The sequence below is a fragment of the Schistocerca piceifrons genome, chromosome 4 (genome assembly GCF_021461385.2).
Source record: "Schistocerca piceifrons isolate TAMUIC-IGC-003096 chromosome 4, iqSchPice1.1, whole genome shotgun sequence".
NCBI lineage: Eukaryota > Metazoa > Arthropoda > Insecta > Orthoptera > Acrididae > Schistocerca > Schistocerca piceifrons.
Window position 1 is genome coordinate 89,486,033 of NC_060141.1, and position 19,398 is coordinate 89,505,430.

Sequence of the window (19,398 nt, forward strand, 5' to 3'; positions counted from 1 at the left end):
TTAAGTACTACGTAAAGAAATATATGAAAGCAAAGGACATTCATGTCAATTTCCAGAATATACTGGGAAACTCTTGTCCTTCCTATTCAACTGTTGCCAAGAGGACAAATGAATTCAAATTTGGTCGGGAGAGTTTAGATGATGATCCATGCAGGGGTTGGCCAAGATGTGTCACTACTCCAGAAATCATTGCAAAAGTGCACAAAATGGTCATGGAGGATTGCCGATTGAAAGTGCATGAAATTGCTCACTCTTGCCAGATGTCATCTGAAAGGGTATATCACATTTTAACTAAAGTATTAGAAATGAAAAAATTATGTGAAAGATGGGTGCCGCGACTCTTGACGCTGCATAAAAAATGCATTCCATCGCCATAACAACATTACACGAAGTAAGGTATGAATTGTTGCCACACCCACCTTATTCATGTGATATGGCTCCATCAGACTTCCATCTCTTCCCAAAACTGAAAATTTGTCTTGGTGGACGAAGATTCACTTCAAACGAAGAATTGATAGTCGGAGTTGGCAACTATTTTGCAGGCCTGGGGGAAACTCATTTTCGAGATGGGATCAAGGCACTGGAACTTCATTGGACCAAGTGCATTAATTTACAATGAGACTACATTGAAAAATAAAAAAAATTCAGTGATTTAAGTACTTTTTTTCTATTCTGTTCTGAGAACTTTTCAAACCACCTTAGTACTAAAATGCTAGTGATCAGTTTCCAATGTTTTCACAACAGAATGTCATAGTTTGAAGCACTTTTAAAAGGCAGAAAGTTGGCTAAAACCCAGTGTCACCTAGGATGATAGTGGGTGACGAAGTTGTTGTAAATTTACAGCTGATTCTTGGGGTGTTGGGAGGATTAGGGGTGTGTGAGGATATGGCACAGGAAATCTGTTAGTGAACTAGGTTTGGGGATAGTGCCTGTCTGTGAAGGTCCGTATGAGACCTTCAGTATACTGGCGAAGGAAATTCTTGACAGTGTAGATAAGCCGTCCACAGATGGCATGGCTGTGTGGGAGCAATTTTTTGATGTGGAAGGGGCAGCTGTCAAAATACAGGTACTGTTGGTGGTTATTGGATTTAATATGGACAGAGGTGTGGATGAAGCTGTCAGGTAGATGGAGGTCACTTTCTAGGAAGATGGCATGTTGGGTTGAGGTGGATAATGTAAAGTGAATGGGGAAGGCTGCATTGAGATTGTGGAGTGTTGAGGATAGGGTGTTATGGCTCAGGGTCCAGATCATGAAGATATCATTAATGAACCTGAGCCAGGCAAGAGGTTTGAGGTTTTGGGAGGCTAGGAAGGTTTTCTCTAGATTGGACTGTTCCATTAAGTTCCTCTCAGGCTGGAGTACTCATGCCTCAGCTTGGAGCTGTAGTTGTGGTGGGAGCTGACATTACACAGACTAATGCTCTGCAGGCACAAGTAAACAGTTGCACCTTTGCCTGTTTAATTCTCATGGATGTGTAGTTGTGTTACTAACAAAAATGTGTGGTTATCGAAACCACTTCCTGCCTCATTAGGTGAAACAAATCTCTCCAGTGACACAAATGAACATCCACAGTGCCCACAGAAACAGACCTCCACAGTGTCTGGTGCGTCAAAAGTGCTTGTTTCTACAAAGGAATGTATTTTATAACATCATTCCAATTGCATTGATGCAGTACGTTATGACCAAATGGTAGGGAATGCTCACAAGGAATGGTCACCAATTCAAGAAGAGACATACAAGGAGATGTATGTTAAGAAAATATTGTGATTGAGTTCTTTTTAAAACTGTAAAGAAGTCCTGTACTACTGTAAAATGTTTATTAATTTCAGAATGTTGCTGAAGAAAACCAAGATGAAGCTGTAACATGTGCAAGTTACAAAGTAGCTCATATCATAGGACTGACCCCCCAAACCATTCTCTTTGGGATCTCTCATTAAATCTTGTCTGGTAGTATTAGCAGAATACATAATTCCGTGGGAATTAGCAATGTTTGAAGGCATTTATCTGTTAAAACAAATGATGTCCTGTCAAATCTTTGACATGGGAACTGATTTGGAGGTGCAACTCAGAAATAAAGCACAGTGTTTCACAACTTTTTCTCTCACACTTGAAGGAAACACAGGTGCGTATGATTGTGCCAAACTTGCTATTTCGTATATGGTGTGTAACTGCAACTGAAAATTACAAAGTAGCTGCTACATATGATACCACTAGATTGTATGACAGCAGTGCTTGATATTTTTGAACCCATATGTGAGTCTGTGGACAGCATGAATTTGCCATTGAAAAACTTTTATTCTGTGACTACAGATGCTGCACTGCAATGTCAGCAAGGTTTTGCCTCTTGCTAAAAAAAAATTAATTTAAGAATGACTTGGGAAAGGTAATCTGTGGCGTACATTGTTTCATTCATCAGAAGGCATTGTGGGTTGAAACTATGGAACTTCATCATGTAATGGGCACTGTAGTGAAGTGTGTGAATTTTGTATGAATGCATGGTGTCAATTGTCATCAGTTCAGTGGGTTTCCTCAAGGTTTTTCTGGATAACATAATGATGCACTAAACTGCCACATCATATATGACATTGCTACTGATTCTATTCACAACACATTTAGCAGACAGGATCCACATGTGCCGTTGAATGTACCTACAAAATTATATCTTTGTATGACACAGAGAGGGGGGAAAAGGAGGTGTACAGAAGAAGGGAAGAAGAGGAGATGGACAGAGAGAGAGGAGAGAGGAAATGGACACAAAAATGAAAGAGGAGATGGGCAGATGAAGGGGGAGGAAGAGATGGACAAAGAGAGGATAAAACAGAAGATGGACAGAGGGAGAGAGATGGGAGGAGATGGACAGTGTGTGGGGTGTGGAGGAGGTGAACAGAGAGAAGGGGGAGGAGGAGATGGACAGAGGGGAGGGCAGAGAGGGGAGGAGGAGATGGAGTACCAGAATTGAAACAAATACATACCTGGACAAAACTGAGTACTCAGCTAGTGTACAAAAAATTTAAGATGGATGGCATGCTTGTAGTTACTCCACTCCCAATAAGCATAAAATGATTCTGCATACTTTTCTAATTGATTAACCTTTAACAATGTTTCATAAATCAGGTAACAGTTAAGTCTTATAGTCCATTCAAAACAGCAGAATCTAACATACCCAATTTTCAAAACATTATTTAGTTCCCAAAATTAACAAATATGTGTACACTAATCTTTAAATAGCCCACCCTAATCCAAACTTGTGTCTGTGAAGTCCAGTCATAATGTTAATCTTTTGTGCCAGAGATTGCACCCTCACATTAAACACATCACATCCTCATATCTAAAAGTATGTGACCAGCAAGCAATCGTGTAATGCTGTTATGTTGGTTTCAGCAATCATACCCTCAACTATGTAGGTCGGTAAGAAAAAGTATTGGATACCTTATTAACCATGTACTATCATTGTAGCTGAAAGTTTCAGATGATTTAGTGACTGTTGAACTTCTCAATAAAAGTTAATATACATCCGACTGTTGAGTGACAATATTGCACAAATATTACTATTTGGTTACTATAATCTGTTCTGGTGATGTCATTGAAAACTATAGTGTGTGCACTGCAAATGTCATATTTCTAAATCTGTGCTGACCACATGCCACTGCCAATGGCCTTACTGCTGTGGTAACACTGATTCCCATCAGCTTACCGAAGTTAAATGCTGTCGGGCTTGGCTAGCACTTGGATAGGTCACTGTCTGCATCTGCTGCATGCTGTTGGCAGGCAGGTTGCACACAGTCCATGTGAGACTGGTTGAGGAGCTACTTGATTGAGAAGTAGCGGCACCAGTCACAAAAGCTGACAATGACCAGGAGAGTGGTGTGCTGACCACATCCCCCTCCATACCCGTATCCAGTGCACCTAAGAGCTCAGGATGACACAGTGACCAGTCGGTACCATTGGGCCTGAAAAGTCTGTTGGGGCGGTATTTGCCACTATGATGTCCACCAAATAGTTGGTATGTGGGTTTCCTTAATCATACCACACTTACACACCATATCTTAAATACCATAAAAGAGAAAGTGGGATGGAATCATGGTTGGTAGTCACAATTTATAATTAAGACAATTTATTGACATTACATCTTTTAAGGAATTTAACAATTACAAATTGTGGACAAGCCACTAGATAACGTTTTGCAAATACAGTTAGAAACCCAGTGTACTCAGTAATCAAATAAACAGTCCCTTAAGAGACAGTTATAAAAAAACTCAATGTGCCAGGCATTTATAGAAACTTTAAGCTTAGCAATTATCAATACCTCACATAGCCACTTCATCAAAATCCTTAAAATCAATTGTTACATTAAGATGGCCACACTTAAAACATTCGTCACTAACTTACACTTATAAACTTACTATGTCAGTCTGTTAAAGAAGTGCTTGTTAAAAGGTCAGCTACACTTAACGTTGCTGGGCACTAATACCCCTCACTTTATTTTCCCTTATTAAGAAAACAGAGTTACTGACAAATTCAGAAATTCAAACTTCCATGTAAAATTTCCCTTAAAATACATATAATGAAAACAATTACCAGTAAAGGGTGACTTAATGACACTTGCACACTAGTGCCAATCTAAAATCCGATTACATAACATGATAGAATCACTTTAATAAAAAAACTACCACAGAAACACTGATCTTTAAAAACAAATGTTCATGTACTAAGACGTATTAAAAAAAAATTACAAGAAAGAGCTGCACAAGGAACTCAGCAGATGCTATGCAGCTTAACGTTTAGCCAGTTGTCTGTCCCTAATATTTAAGGAAGCAGGTTCATATATGAACAGGTCACATACAGAACGAGATTTTCACTCTGCAGCAGAGTGTGCACTGATATGAAACTTCCTGGCAGATTAAAACTGTGTGCCGGACCGAGACTCGAACTCTGGACCTTTGACTTTCGCGGACAAGTGCTCTACCAACTGAGCTACCCAAGCACGACTCACGCTGCATCCTCACAGCTCTACTTCTGCCAGTACCTTGTCTACTACCTTCCAAACTTTACAGAAGCTCTCCTGCGAACCTTGCAGAACTAGCACTCCTGAAAGAAAGGATGTTGCAGAGACATGGCTGAGCCACTGCCTGGGGGATGTTTCCAGAATGAGATTTTTCACTCTGCAGCGGAGTGTACGCTGATATGAAACTTCCTGGCAGACTAAATCTGTGTGCCAGGCCGAGACTCAAACTCGGGACCTTTGCCTTTTGCGGGCAAGTGCTCTACCAACTGAGCTACCCAAGCACGACTCACGCCCCATCCTCACAGCTCTACTTCTGCCAGTACCTCGTCTACTACCTTCCAAACTTTACAGAAGCTCTCCTGCAAACCTTGCAGAACTAGCACTCCTGAAAGAAAGGATATTGCGGAGACATGGCTTAGCCACTGCCTGGGGAATGTTTCCAGAATGAGATTTTCACTCTGCAGCGGAGTGTGCGCTGATATGAAACTTCCTGGCAGATTAAAACTGTGTGCTGGACCGAGACTTGAACTCGGGACCTTTGCCTTTCGCGGGCAAGTGCTCTACCAACTGAGCTATCCAAGCACGACTCACGCCCCGACCTCACAGCTTTACTTCTGCCAGTACCTCGTCTACTACCTTCTGCCCGCGAAAGGCAGGGGTTCCGAGTTCGAGTCTCGGTCCGGCACACAGTTTTAATCTGCCAGGAAGTTTCATATCAGCGCACACTCCGCTGCAGAGTGAAACCACAACATATAACAGTCATCACACTCATTTGGCAGCCATTGACACTCGTCTCCCAACAAATGTCACCAGATCTCGAGGGTTACCCATCGAAGGCTACCAACCATCTCGCTTCGCCCACCAACCCAGAAGAGAAGACATGCGAAAATCAAAGATAGCTTAGCTCAACCACAATCGATCTCAACAATACATAAACAAAATAACACTGGTGCCAGCTCGCCACAGCTCAAGATGTGCAAATCTCTTCACCAGTTTTTTATTTATTTATTTTTTTTTTTTTTTTATCATCAAACTGAAAATAAAGGGTGAAGGAACCACTTAATTATGAGTAGAGCATGGTATGTATCATTAGGGCATATTCTTTCTAAAGTCAATTTTCATCATGTTATTGATAACATCAGGATATGAGACTTCGAGACATGTGGAACTGAGTGGAGTACAGGTAGGAGAAATGTCAAAAACGGTCTGCTGCTCCACCTAGAAGATCTGTCTTAGTGACCCCATCCCAAAAGTCCAACATAACCTCCAATCCCAAATGAAATCCTTAGACCCATTCCAGAATCTGTCCCCCCCAGTCCATCTCACTTCTCACCCCAAAGACACACAACACACATCCTTTCTACAAGCTCCCCCAAATCAACAAACTCAACAATCCTGAACACCCAATTGTAGCTGTTTATTGTGCTCCTACTGAAAGAATTTCTGCTCATTTACGAACACCTCCAATCATTTGCCTGATGCTTTGCCTTTCACATCAAAAATACTAATCACTTTCTTCACAGACTCTTGACCATCCCCACTGCATTCCCAGCTGAGCCATACTCATCTTGCCCATGGCCTTGCTGCTATTGAACTTTACTTCTCCCAGTGTCCTTCTGACTCCAACCCACTACCTCATTCCTTATACATCTTACCTGCTATATCCTCACACATAAGTACTTCTCCTTTGGGGGAGGTATATAAACAAATCTGCGTCATAGCCATGGGCCCCTCCATGACATTCTCCTATGCCGACCTATTTATGGGCCATCTAGAAGAAATATCACCATTCTCCCCAAACCCCAGACCCCTTGTCTGTTTCAGGTTCATTGGTGATTTCTTCATGATCTGATCTCATGGGTATGACACCCTGTCCTCATTTATCTACATCCTCAACAACTCTTCCACAACTTCAACAGGTCCTCTGCAACAAAACATCTCACCTTCCTGGATGGTAACTTCCACCTCTCTGATAGCTCCATTAACACCTATGTCCATATTAAATCCACTAACCACAACAGTACCTTCATTTTGACAGCTGCAACTCCTTCCACACAAACAAAATCACTCCCATACAGCCTGCACATCCATGAACAACTTATTTGCAGTGAGGAGAATTCCCATGCCCACTGAAGGTTTCACAAAGGTCTTCAAAGACAAACACTATTCTCCTAACCTGGGCTGGAAACAGATTTCCCATGCCATGCGTAGGAGATGTGGTACTATAGAAGGATGGTGAAGATCAGCTGGAGAGACAAAGTAACAAATGAAGAGATGCTTAGAAGAGTACAGGAAACCAGGTCTCTGTGGAGGCACATCCAAACAAGAAAGAGACAAACTTGTAGGGCACTTCCAAAACATCCCAAAGGTGTTCTATAGGATTCAGGTCAGGGCTCTGTTCAGGCCAGTCCATTACAGGGATGTTATTGTCATGTAACACTCCCACTCCGCCATACGCAGTGCATTATGAACAGGTGCTCGATCATGTTGAAAGATGCAATCACCATCCTTGAATTGCTCTTCAACAGTGGGAAGCAAGAATGTCCTTAAAACATCAATGTAGACCTGTGTTGTAATAGTGCCATGCAAAACAACAAGGGGTGCAAGCCCCCTCAATGAAAAACACGACCACACCATAACACCACCGCCTCCGAATTTTACTGTTGGCACTACACACGCTGGCAGATGACGTCCATCAGGAATTTGCCATACCCGTGCCCTGCAATCAGATCGCCACATTATGTACTGTGATTCGTCACTCCACAGAACATTTTTCCACTTTTCAACAGTTCATTGTTAATACTCCTTACACCAAGTGAGGCGTGGTTTGGCATTTACCAGTGTGCAGCCGCTTGACCATGAAATCCCAGTTTTCTCGCCTCCTGCCTAACTACCACAGAACTTGCAATGGATCCTGATGCAGTTTGGAATTCCTGTGTGATGGTCTGGATAGATGTCTGCCTATTACACATTACAACCCTCTTCAGCTGTCAGCAGTCTCTGTCAGTCAACAGACAAGGTCTACCTGTATGCTTTTCTGCTGTATGTGTCCCTTCATGTTTCCACTTCACTATCACATCAGAAACAGTGGACCTACGGATATTTAGGAATGTGGAAATACTGCGTACTGATGTATGACACAAGTGACACCCAATCACCTGACCACGTTCGGAGTCCGTGAGCTCTGTAGAGTGCCCCATTCTGCTCTCACAATGTCTAATGACTACTGAGATCGCTGGTATGGAGTACCTGGCAGCAAAATGCAGCTAGTATGAAAATCGTATGTTTTTGGGGGTGTCTGGATACTTTTGATCACATAGTGTATATTCATGCATTTATTTCTCAGACATTGCATGTTATTCGATCTGACAGTGGACTTTCATTCAACGGGTCTTACTGTGATGTAATGACACCCACCGTTACACTATCTGCTCACTTAACTTATATGTATAATACTAGTGTTAAACCTTTTTTTGTTATGTTTGCCTGAAACACCTTTTGCACTGCCACCATCTCACAGCTTACCCATACGTCAGAATAATTTGAGGCTCACTTTCTATAATGCATTGATGAGCCAATAGTTCGGGAACAATGTCAAATTACCATAGATCATGCCACTGTGTGCTTCACTGAATGGAATACTCGACAATATCTACACAAAGTGGTTTTCCCCAGCGTTACTTCTTTTCCATTAACACTAGTACCCGTTGGACTAATTACATGGGTTATATGTACATGGGGATATTGTAACTGATTCAGATTGCCAAAGCCAGTCCTACTTGAACAGCAGGCATTGGTAGATTATCAGAGTTAAAAGATGTTGACACGAAGTATGACCCATGCGTGTGGCAATGTTACCACCATGACAACAGCAACTGCGACTGAAATGGGTGCATGACCATTGGCACTGGATGTTGGCTCAGTGGCAGAGCACTGCATGGACTGAGGAATCCTGATACCTTGTTCATCACGGTGGCAGGTGGGTGCAAATCTGTCATCTTCCAGGGAAACAGCTCCTAGACACCTGCGGTGCGGGACAGAGACAAGCTGCCGGAAGCTCCATTATGCACTGGGTAACATTCAGTGGGGCATCCATGGGTCCAGTGCAGTTCATGCAAGGCACTATGATGGCCAAGGAGTATTGTACACTGGTTGCAGACCAAATACACCCCTTCATAACAATGGCAGTTGCATTTTTCAACAAGATGATGTGCCATGTCACAAGGCGAGGAGTGTGGTGGAGTCATTTGAGGAACACAGTGGCGAGTTGCAATTGATGTGCTGACTCCCAAACTCACCCGATCTGGGATGTGACTGATCATGATGTAAGAGCTCATCATGAGTCTCCCCAGAATTTACGGGAATTAGGTGACTTGTGTGTGTGGATTCACCACCCTCCCTGGAATTTATGGGAATTAGGTGACTTGTGTGTGCAGGTTTGGTGCCAACTCCCTCCAGCAGCCTACTAAGCCCTCATTGCTTCCACACCATGATTTGTCGCTGCTGTTATTCGTGTCAAAGGAGGACACATATGGCTATTAAGGCAAGTGGTTGTGATGTTCTGACTGATCAGTTATGTCCAATTCACTTAATAAATGTTCAAAGGAACTACATTTGTCAAGTCAACAATGCGGACCATGGGCCTGGAGTGGCTCAATCAACATCTGTAGGCTGCGCAGGTGCTGCTCCCACATGGCCCCAGTAATTAGTAAGTCATTTAAATAATTGACACAATTGGTAATACCTTGGGTCAATTGTTCAAAGTATCTCCAAAATATCACAGGAGCATTTGCAACCCAAAATGGCAACCTGTTATAATGATACAGGGAAAATAGCATATTAATCACTAAAAACTGTTTCAACTGGTCATCTCAGGATCCTAGTGAGTTTTGCCAATAATTCCTCAGGCCTAGGAATTGGATACAGATTAACATTTGCTTGAGCTTTAAAGGTAGATTTAAAATCACCATGAATTACAAGTAATCCACGTGGCTTCTTAACTACAACTATGGGCGTTGCCCACTGTCTAGATCACACGTGGACAACTGGTGGCCTGTGGACCAAATCCAGTCCATGACGAGTGTCAGTCCATTCTGCAGAACAAATTCAGGGGAGAAAGAGCAATGTACTGCAGAATTTTGAAATGGAAGTTTTTAAGACAGCTATTATAAAGTATCATAAGTAAAGAAACAGCATTCAAGACATGTGAATAAATGTAAATATCTTAAGAGGGGTGAACATAAAATGAATATACTCTCAGTAGTGCATGTTCTGAGTTATATTTTGTTAAAATGGCATGCTGCAAAAGTTGTGCCCTTCATATTTGTGCTTACCCATAAACAATAATGTCATGCAAGTTATATTTTTGACTACATGCACTAGGAGCACTGGTGTCATGTCATGTGATGAGTGGCCCGTGAGACTAAGTAAGTATGTGAATTAGTCCCGCAGGTCACCAAAGGTTGCCTAAACCTGGGCTAGTTGGTACGAGGAATATTACTCCCATACTTTCCAGTCTATCTAGTTCCACATTAGTATGTTTGTGACAGCAAAAGGGCACTGTTCTACAAAAAGTAGACACTGCTGATGCTTTAAGAATATGTGGTCTTGGAAACCTGTTACACAACTTAACGTTTGTTCAAACAGTTTTTACATTGCTCACATGAGCCAGTGTATCAAGTTCTGTGAATGGTATCACAACTGAATCTAGATTCACTTGGTTTTGAAATTGGAAAGCAAAAAATGCAAAAGTCTCTAAGCCAAAAACACTAGTTGTTGTACAAGTTTTGACTCCTAACAGTGTTAGCAGCTGAACTACATTTGTATATCGAGCCTAGGTTATGATCTGATCCTGCAGTGGGATTGCCTGGCATTGTACATCACCACTCTGCACTTAGAGTACCACAGATGTGGAAACCATTGTGCCAGTACATGTCCACATTAATGAGAGACATGGCCACATCTGTGGCATTGCTCTTCTAATTTCCAGCTGCATGAGCTTCTGAATCCCATCTGCTGCTGCTGCTGCTGCAGGCAGTGGCAAGGTAGCATACAATGTGCTGACAGCTGTCTCTGTCAAACACTAACTGAGGCACACACTTGTTAGATGCCCCAGTTTGCAGCATGCAAAACAGGTGACATCACTGAAAATGCTGTGACATTTGCTTTGCCATGGGCAGCAATATGGACATGATTTGAAGGCACGAACTTTTCTCGGATCCTTTGACAATGAGAGGGAGGAAGCTGTTGTATGGGACTTAGCTCGCCCTGAGACATACAATCAGTGAGCAAAGTGCGTCTCTGTTTGCGCGTCTACTAATGATGATAGTGGGGGATTGCTAACTACTTCACTAATTACTGTATCCTATGTCACCGTACAAATGGGTGATCGATAAAGTGGAAGAGGTCATTGACTGGATGTCATCATCTTATCGTAGAACTCAATGCAACTAAGAGGGCTGTTCAGTAAGTAATAAAACATTTTTTTCTGAAAGCAGGTTGGTTTTATTCAGGACTCCAATACACCATATGATTCCATTCTCTTTTGGCTACAAAACCCTGTTTCTCAACATAATCTGTGTTCAGTCAATAGCTTACACCATCTTACTGGGAGGGAATGTATGAGCACATGGTACCACTCTACTGGTCGATGTGAAGCCAATATCTTGCTGCGTCAATAGCGTCCCCATCATCCACATACTGCTTCCCAAGGAGTACATCCATCATTTGATTAAACAGATGGAAGTCGGAAGGTGTCAGATGGCCTGGTGCCACTCCAGGGATTGTCGTTTTGTTTCCAGTCCAAAGTGATGAACCCATGTTTCATTGCCTGTGACAATGTTTGACAAAAAATTGTTACAATTAGCCTTGTAATCTGCAATCAATTCCACACAGATGCTCCTCCATTGCTCTTTGTGGTCTTGTGTGAGATGGTGAGGAACCCAGTGGTCACATACCTTTGTGTACCCCAATTGGTTAATGAGTGTGCCAGCAATACCAGCAGGGACATACAGTCGAGCAGTGATGTATTTGACTGTAATCCATTGATCACCTTGAATGAGAGTGTTTGTACATTCCAACTTTGCAGGAGTCACAGCTGTGTGCGGCTGGCTGGCATGCAGGAGATCGAACAGGTTTGCATGACCTTGTTGCGTTGACCACAAATGCCTTGTCCAACCACTCATCATGTTCTTGTTCAATGTCAGATGTCTGTAGATGTTCTGCTAACATCTATGAATATCTGCAGTGCTGTGGTTTTCTACAAAAAGAAACTTAATGACAGCTTGTGACTGTTCGCTTTCTTTATTTCTTCGTTTGTTGTCTGCATTGCTATACTGGCTGAAAAATGGGGTGTGGAAGTACAACACTGACTACTTTAAATAATGTAGCCAAAAGGTGCACAATTGCATTTCACAATAGTTTACTGTCACTGTTCCAACCCACCAGAAATACACAGTTATATACGGGCAGTGCACTATTGTTTTAACTTTCCATAAACCTCTTAATAGTTCACAGGCAGACCTCCAGATACTGCTGCAATAGTTTACTGTTGAACATCTACAAGCAGAAAAACCTAACCACAAAGGTCACAGTTCTTGAAGAATAGAAAGGCACGTATGGAGCAGACACTGACATTCTTTTAACACACAGCCTAACTGTGTAACACTTATTTCACAGTTAAGTTGAAGCATTGTTGTTCTAACCAACCCAGGTTCCTCATCTGAAACTTGGCCATGGACTGACTGTCTCAAGACAAAAAATCAGGCCCTTATATATCCTCACAATAATAGATAATGAAACTACACATTGTACGAAGTTTAATTTACAGAAATTACAATTAAAACTTGACTCATTAAATTAACTGAATACATAGAAAAATTGGTTCTTTTTAACACTTTCTTCTATTACAAGGGTTAAACCGAATACTTGTTTAAATGATGAAATTAACATATATAGTTACACAAACAATACTTAATCTGCCAGGAAGTTTCAGTAATACTTTTGACGAAACTGGAAATTACTTTGGAATTAATTGAGGGCTGGCTTTGCTAACATCTTTTCGAATAGAGCCATATAGATCCTCTATGAATACAATTAGTTGTTCCTCCAAATGTTTGTAATTAATACAGAATTTATATTTGTTTATAAGTCAACAATAGCATTTATGTTATGAAGCAATTACTGATTTCACCATATAACAAAAGATACTAACTAGGAATAGTCAAAATAAATTAGAAAATCAATTACATAAATAAAACTAAGCACAAAGTTAGATCTCATGTTATATTCTTTAAAACTGAGGGCCAGCCTTTCTCTTTTATGAAAATGCAGATTATACTCATGTATGTTAATGGTAATTAGTCAGACATGAAAAAATGAGTTTTAAGGAGGCAGATGGCAAAACAAGATGGAAAGTAAAAATATCCCAGCTTGCTTCATCATACCAGCCCCTTGTTTGATTGACCAGATAGATATTGCAAATAGCTAACTGCGCAATTCAATGGCCACAATTGATCCCAGACAGTGGGTCAAAAATTTACACACACAAAAAAAATATTGCATAAGAAATCTTATCAAAACTACAGTACACATGCTTTTAAATTCCTACATATATGAATTGGCCATATGAAAATGCCCATATAAAATATTTACATACAGTGTATTGTACATTTGCAAAAAAAATCTACAAGTTATATTTTTAACAAAATTTATGTATCTTCGTCATAAGTGATGTACTCTTTGGGTAAGTGAAGATTACATTCAAAGATACATATCATTCTACAGAAGTCCTGTCATACTTAAAAAAACTCATGGGTTGCAAAAAGTTAAATTACACTGTGCATTGCAGTTCAATCTTTTAGACAGAAAATTTCACTTGCTCAATGTTTATAATTTTTCACACATTTAATGGGCTTTTACACACTCTCACCAAGTTGTCCACACCTTCAACAGGTCCAAGTGGCAGTTATGAGTGTTGAATGATAACTAATGCCTCCACTTTCATTAATTGGGTTTGGATGGGAATATTTTAATAAATCAAAGCAGAAATAATCCTTAGAATGTGATCTTTAACTACCAATATTCGCTTTTTTACATAATCACCAGCCAGTTGGATACATTTCTGCCAATGATGAACAAGTTTTCTGAAACCCTCACAGAAGAAGTCGACACTCTGTTTCCACAACCATGTTCCATCTCCGGGTCATAATGGTGTACCCACGTTTCGTTTCCTGTCACAGTTGAATGGGGAAAGGCCGCACCTTCATTCTTGTAATGTGAGAGGAGTTCCTGGCAAATTTCAGGTCTCTGCCCTTTCATTTCAGGAGTCAGGATCCGGAGTACCCATCATGCACAGATGTTCTGATAGACAAGGAAAGCAATAATGTGACCCACATGTTCTTGTGAAATGCCAATTGAGCTTGCAGTTTCTCTCTGAGTGAATCGACAATCGTCCTGAATCAATCTGTCAACATTTTCCTTGTGAAAGTTGGTGGTTGTTGTCACAGGATGTCTAACTCTTTGTTTGTCACACAGGTCAGATGATCCCACCTCAACATCTTTAAACTTACTCGCCTACACATCAGCACAATTACTCACATCAACACAATCACCATAAACTGCTTTCATTCTCTGATGAATCTCCTTTGGGGTGACACCTTCTGATGTCAAGAATTCAGTGACTGCACGCTGCTTAAATCACATTGACCAACCAGGGTTCCATACTTTAAACTGTAACAACACAACCATTCAATGCTAAGGCTTCCTGCCAACTGAAGCTGTAGAGAAGAGGCTACGGAACAAGCCAGTACCTGCCACATACCAATGCTGCCAACTGTTGAAGAGTTATGAAGGTTGAGGCAGTACTTTTCAGTCAACCCTTGTAGTAAGGAAATGCAGTGCTATCAGTTCCCTTGGAGGTGGTTCTACTTCGCCACAGTACATGAAAAATGAGACAAAATACCCTACTTTAATACACTTACTTTTACTTCTAACTTAAGTATAATAAAAAAATGTTTAACACTAATGCCAAATAATAGGTGTTACATCATAAATAAATACATTACATAGTTCTCATAACATTACAATAATTAGCACTGAATTTCACCACAGTGCGAAAGGTGTGGACTATAAAAAATTTTAAATCAAGTGCACATTACACTACAAAACATTACTCTGTCTTAACTGTCTGAAACTGGTTAAATTGAAAGACTTCGGTTTCTTTCCCATTTGCAAAATATCAAAAACTCAAGATGCAATTACTGATTTCACCTTATAACAAAAGATGCTAACTAGGAATAATCTAAATAAATTAGAAAATCAATTACATACATAAAACCAAGCAGGAACCTCATGAAACTACAGGGACTGAAGTGGGAATATTCCACAATGTCCACAACAAATTCTGCATTTTTTCAACTGAAATTGGCTGAGAAAAAACAATGTATTGCATTATTTATTGAACACTCCTCATACTACTACTACTACTACTACTACTACTAATTCACTACTAAGAAAGCGGACAGTAAAGTATCGTGAAACAAACCTTGTGCTGACACTGTTATTTCATGAACTTGTAATTTTTAGGAAATCACTCAGGGTTGTATCACACAACTCTAAAGCTTCTACACTAACTTCTCTATCAGTAGTGAGGTGTATAATAACATCCCGGTTTAATGATTCTGCACACAATGCACTGCACCGTTTACAAGAAAAAACACATTTGGTTGCTAAGCCCTGCAAGTCAACAGCCCATACTACATAGTATTGCTTACATTGGTTAACACATTGATTAAATTTGAACCTAGATGCAGCTACATGAGTTTGGTGATAGAAACATTCAGTCAGAAAACCACAGACATCAGCAAAGCTCAAACTACTTGGATACGAAATTGGGTGTAGTTTTTACACCACTTTGTACAACTTATTAATTGAATACAGTAAGTGTGTACTCTGATATTTGGGGCTGGTTATTGGACTTGCGTTGCAATGAGGAACAAAACGATGTAAATAGGCCTCCCAACTCTCATGTTCCTTTTCAAAGCAGGCGAATGGTGGAAGGGGAGGTGAGGAAACAGTAGCTGCAGACTTGTTTCTTTCTCTGTAGTTGTAACAGCAATAACTGCTATTTCTGTTGCAATTCCCACTGCCATTAGTACTGCATCTGGAATTACCATTATTTTTCTTGCTGTAGCTGTTCCTGCAGTTGTCGTTGCTATCATTCTGGTGATAAAAATAATTCACCTCTCTTTATTAGAAAACATAGTATATTTCAGTCAAACATGTTAAAAGGTACATCTAATGCTGATGACTGTCAGTAATAATGATTATGAGGTACACTTCTTCACTGTGTAGTAAGTTTTAGAATAAAGAGAAACTTCAGGTCCACCCTACCCTGATTTTTGCAAGGAATTTTCTTGGAATATGCTACTGTTTTTTATATTTTTTTATATGTTGTGAATGCATTGTTTATTTTGTTAACAGTCAGTATTTTTTTCTCATCTGTCTGTCAGGTGTACCTCAAAATATGTTGTGTCCTTTAACTGAAACTGTGTATAAACTTTACAGGGACTGCTGTGTGGTAGCACTTACCACTTATCACTGACAGCTCATAATCACATTGACAGCTCTCCTAGCAGCCCAACATTATCTGTCCGCACACAAGGGCAGGCGCCAGGTGTACCACACCAGGCAATGCTGATAACACCCAACTCCACATCTGTGTTGTTGCGGCTACATGTCTGGCCTGATAATGGCTGTCCACTGACATATTTTGTACTGCAGTATCGGCCGAATGGGGCGCAACACTGGACACTTGGTGGGTCATCTGTACCAGGGAGTAATATCAGATGTAATAAATAATATCAGTTAATAACTATGATGTCAGACCTCAGATAAAAAAAATTAAAATTGTTAATATGAAAGACATTCTCCAACCATTCACATAAATGTAACACTTTTCTTAGATTATTTTACGGCATTATCCAAAAATAAAATAGGCAAATGACACATTTTACTGTGCAGGTGGGAATGAATGGTCCATCTAGTGCCTCCTTAATACTCACAACTTCCTGGCCTAAACAAATCACTGATTCGAAAAAAAGATGTTTGTATGAATGTATTAGGAAATTTGCAGCTATCTGAAGCTGAGCTGCATGAAAAGTGACTCAGGGAATTAGTGCCGCACAATGCAGTATTCTGCCACATGGCCAGCTGGCTGCACTGACTAGTATCACACCTGCACCTCTTATGCAAATGCATCTGACCAGCCACAAGTGTGGGTGTGGCTGTCATGTAGCATCCTCAATCTTGTAGAGCAGTATATAGTACAGCGTGAGGTGTGGGAACTTCCTTTATTTCAAAAATTGTAAAACAGAAAGTACTGCAGTTATTGGTTTAGTTCTCTTTTCTTTATATAGAACTGCATTTAAAATTTTATCTCATTAGGTTTTGAAAATGGTAGCTTCAAGGTGGCCTCTGTTCTGCTCAATGCATTTAGAGAGTCAAAATCAGAAGTTTCAGTCCACTTTGTCAATCATGTCTGCGTCTGTGTTGGTAATAGCTGTATGATTATTGTTCCGCAGCTCACCAAAGTTCCATGGATGATTGATTTACACCACAGATTAAGATGGCTCAAAAGAAAAAAATACCAGGGGGCTAAATCTGCTGAGCATGCTGGCCATTGAAGACCCCACCCCCCCACCTCCCCCAGAGAGATGAGACAGTCAGGGAGGTGTTTGCACAAGAGAGTCATTCATATTCATGTTAGGTCCTGCTCTTTGGAATGCGCTCAATCCCCCACAGCAATGAGTTATGGCTGCTGTGTAGTGTGTGTTTCAAATAAGGAAGTTCCTGCACCTCACCCAGTATAACTGAGGGGCTGCAGCTTCTTTTTTCCCAAAGTAGCTGCTTTCTTTGTAATTTACTTGATTAAATTTAGCTGGTTTAACCATGAGTACATTAAGCCTTATAATGGTAGTTTATTGTTAATACAGAATACAGATTAAGTCTCTATGATTTGCTTGTCTTTTGTCAACATATACTTTGACTTGTTCCCCATCCCTGAAGGTTTACCTTTCTAATGGAGCTATGGAACATGATGAATGAATGAGTGAACATCTGGCTAACTGCTTAAAAAATTATAGATTTATTGGAACAATACTTATAAAGTAATATTTTGTCAACAGTGTCAAATGCCTTGAAGCCTCAACGCAGATTCACTGTTTCTGGCCTAAATCCAGCTTCTATATATCAGCTAAAGATAGAAGCACATAACATAGCAGGATCTTCAACTGCTGAATACACATTTGCTACTCTTACAAAGGATGGTGGTAAGAAATTATAGTATAAATTGCTCACATGCTGAAAATTTCACGTTTTTGATATTTACTAAATTTATACACTCATACTTGATGTAGTGACATGGCAAAAGTCCTTATTTTCTTCTGAATTGTTGTTAATAAGTGTAATTCATGTCATTAACAACCATAATAGTAGTAAAACGTAGAACCATAAGGTATTCTCATATATTTCATGGGATACCTTGCCAGTTACATAAAAAACGAACCATGCAAGTCCAAATAAAAGTAAATAGCCAAAAAGACAAATTATTTACAAATAAAAATAGAATTGAAAGTTTTACTTCTCAAAAAATGTGGTAGTATAATTGACAGAGATAGCGAAATATCTGACAAGTGTCAAGCTCAGGATATTGAAATAAAATAGGAACAGAAAAGGGAGAGATTAGACAGATATGGAGAAGTTACATTGTAGTCAGAGTTAAACAGATTGTAGTGACTTGTGCCACTTGTGTGAACAAGCAGACACAGTGAAAGTTCATAAATATTCTATGTGTCTACTCTTCTGTTATGTATTCTTTGATGTTACTTTTTCTCTCATTACTCCTTGCTTCTTAGTGACTAATGTAACTAGCACTATGAATAGCACACACCCTGTAATTAATATATGTAGAATAAATCGGTACTTGAGCAGACTACCACATGTTTGTACTACCACACGCCCGTTTTGACATCCGTAGTCACATCAGAACATACGTGTGTGTTACTTCCACACAACTATGTTGGGTTTATTTTCACATGCAAATGAATACTTCAGCAGCTATTACCAAACCAACCCAGAGTTGCGAAATGATTGGAGGAGGAACGATAAAACCACCACCTTTTTGGCAGCAAAGTCCAGTACTATGGTCTATGGTTTGCACAGATAGAGAGCTAGTTCATTTTATTGCAGATTTCATCAGATGAAACGAAGTCAGTTAAATTGTTGCAGCACTAACAGAAGACTTTGCTGCCGAGGTGCAAGATATCCATGTGACACTGCCAGAGGTGGAACAGTATGATGCTATAAAGAATGCTCTGATTACGCACCTGTCTCA

The 19,398-nt window shown here is 40.2% G+C and overlaps 1 protein-coding gene and 1 non-coding gene across 2 annotated transcripts in view; one reads left to right on the forward strand and one right to left on the reverse strand.

The window, feature by feature from the left end:
* The window catches only part of LOC124795618 (Down syndrome cell adhesion molecule-like protein Dscam2), a 594,927-nt gene that overhangs the window by 529,113 nt on the left and 46,416 nt on the right, over positions 1-19,398 (forward strand). The window contains exons 21-22 of the mRNA XM_047259690.1: positions 16,572-16,821; positions 18,191-18,334. Coding sequence (XP_047115646.1) covers positions 16,572-16,821; positions 18,191-18,334 — 394 coding nt within the window. The remainder of the gene's footprint in view (positions 1-16,571; positions 16,822-18,190; positions 18,335-19,398) is intronic.
* Positions 5,515-5,589, reverse strand: Trnas-cga. The gene has a single exon. It is a non-coding gene; the product is annotated as a tRNA-Ser (tRNA).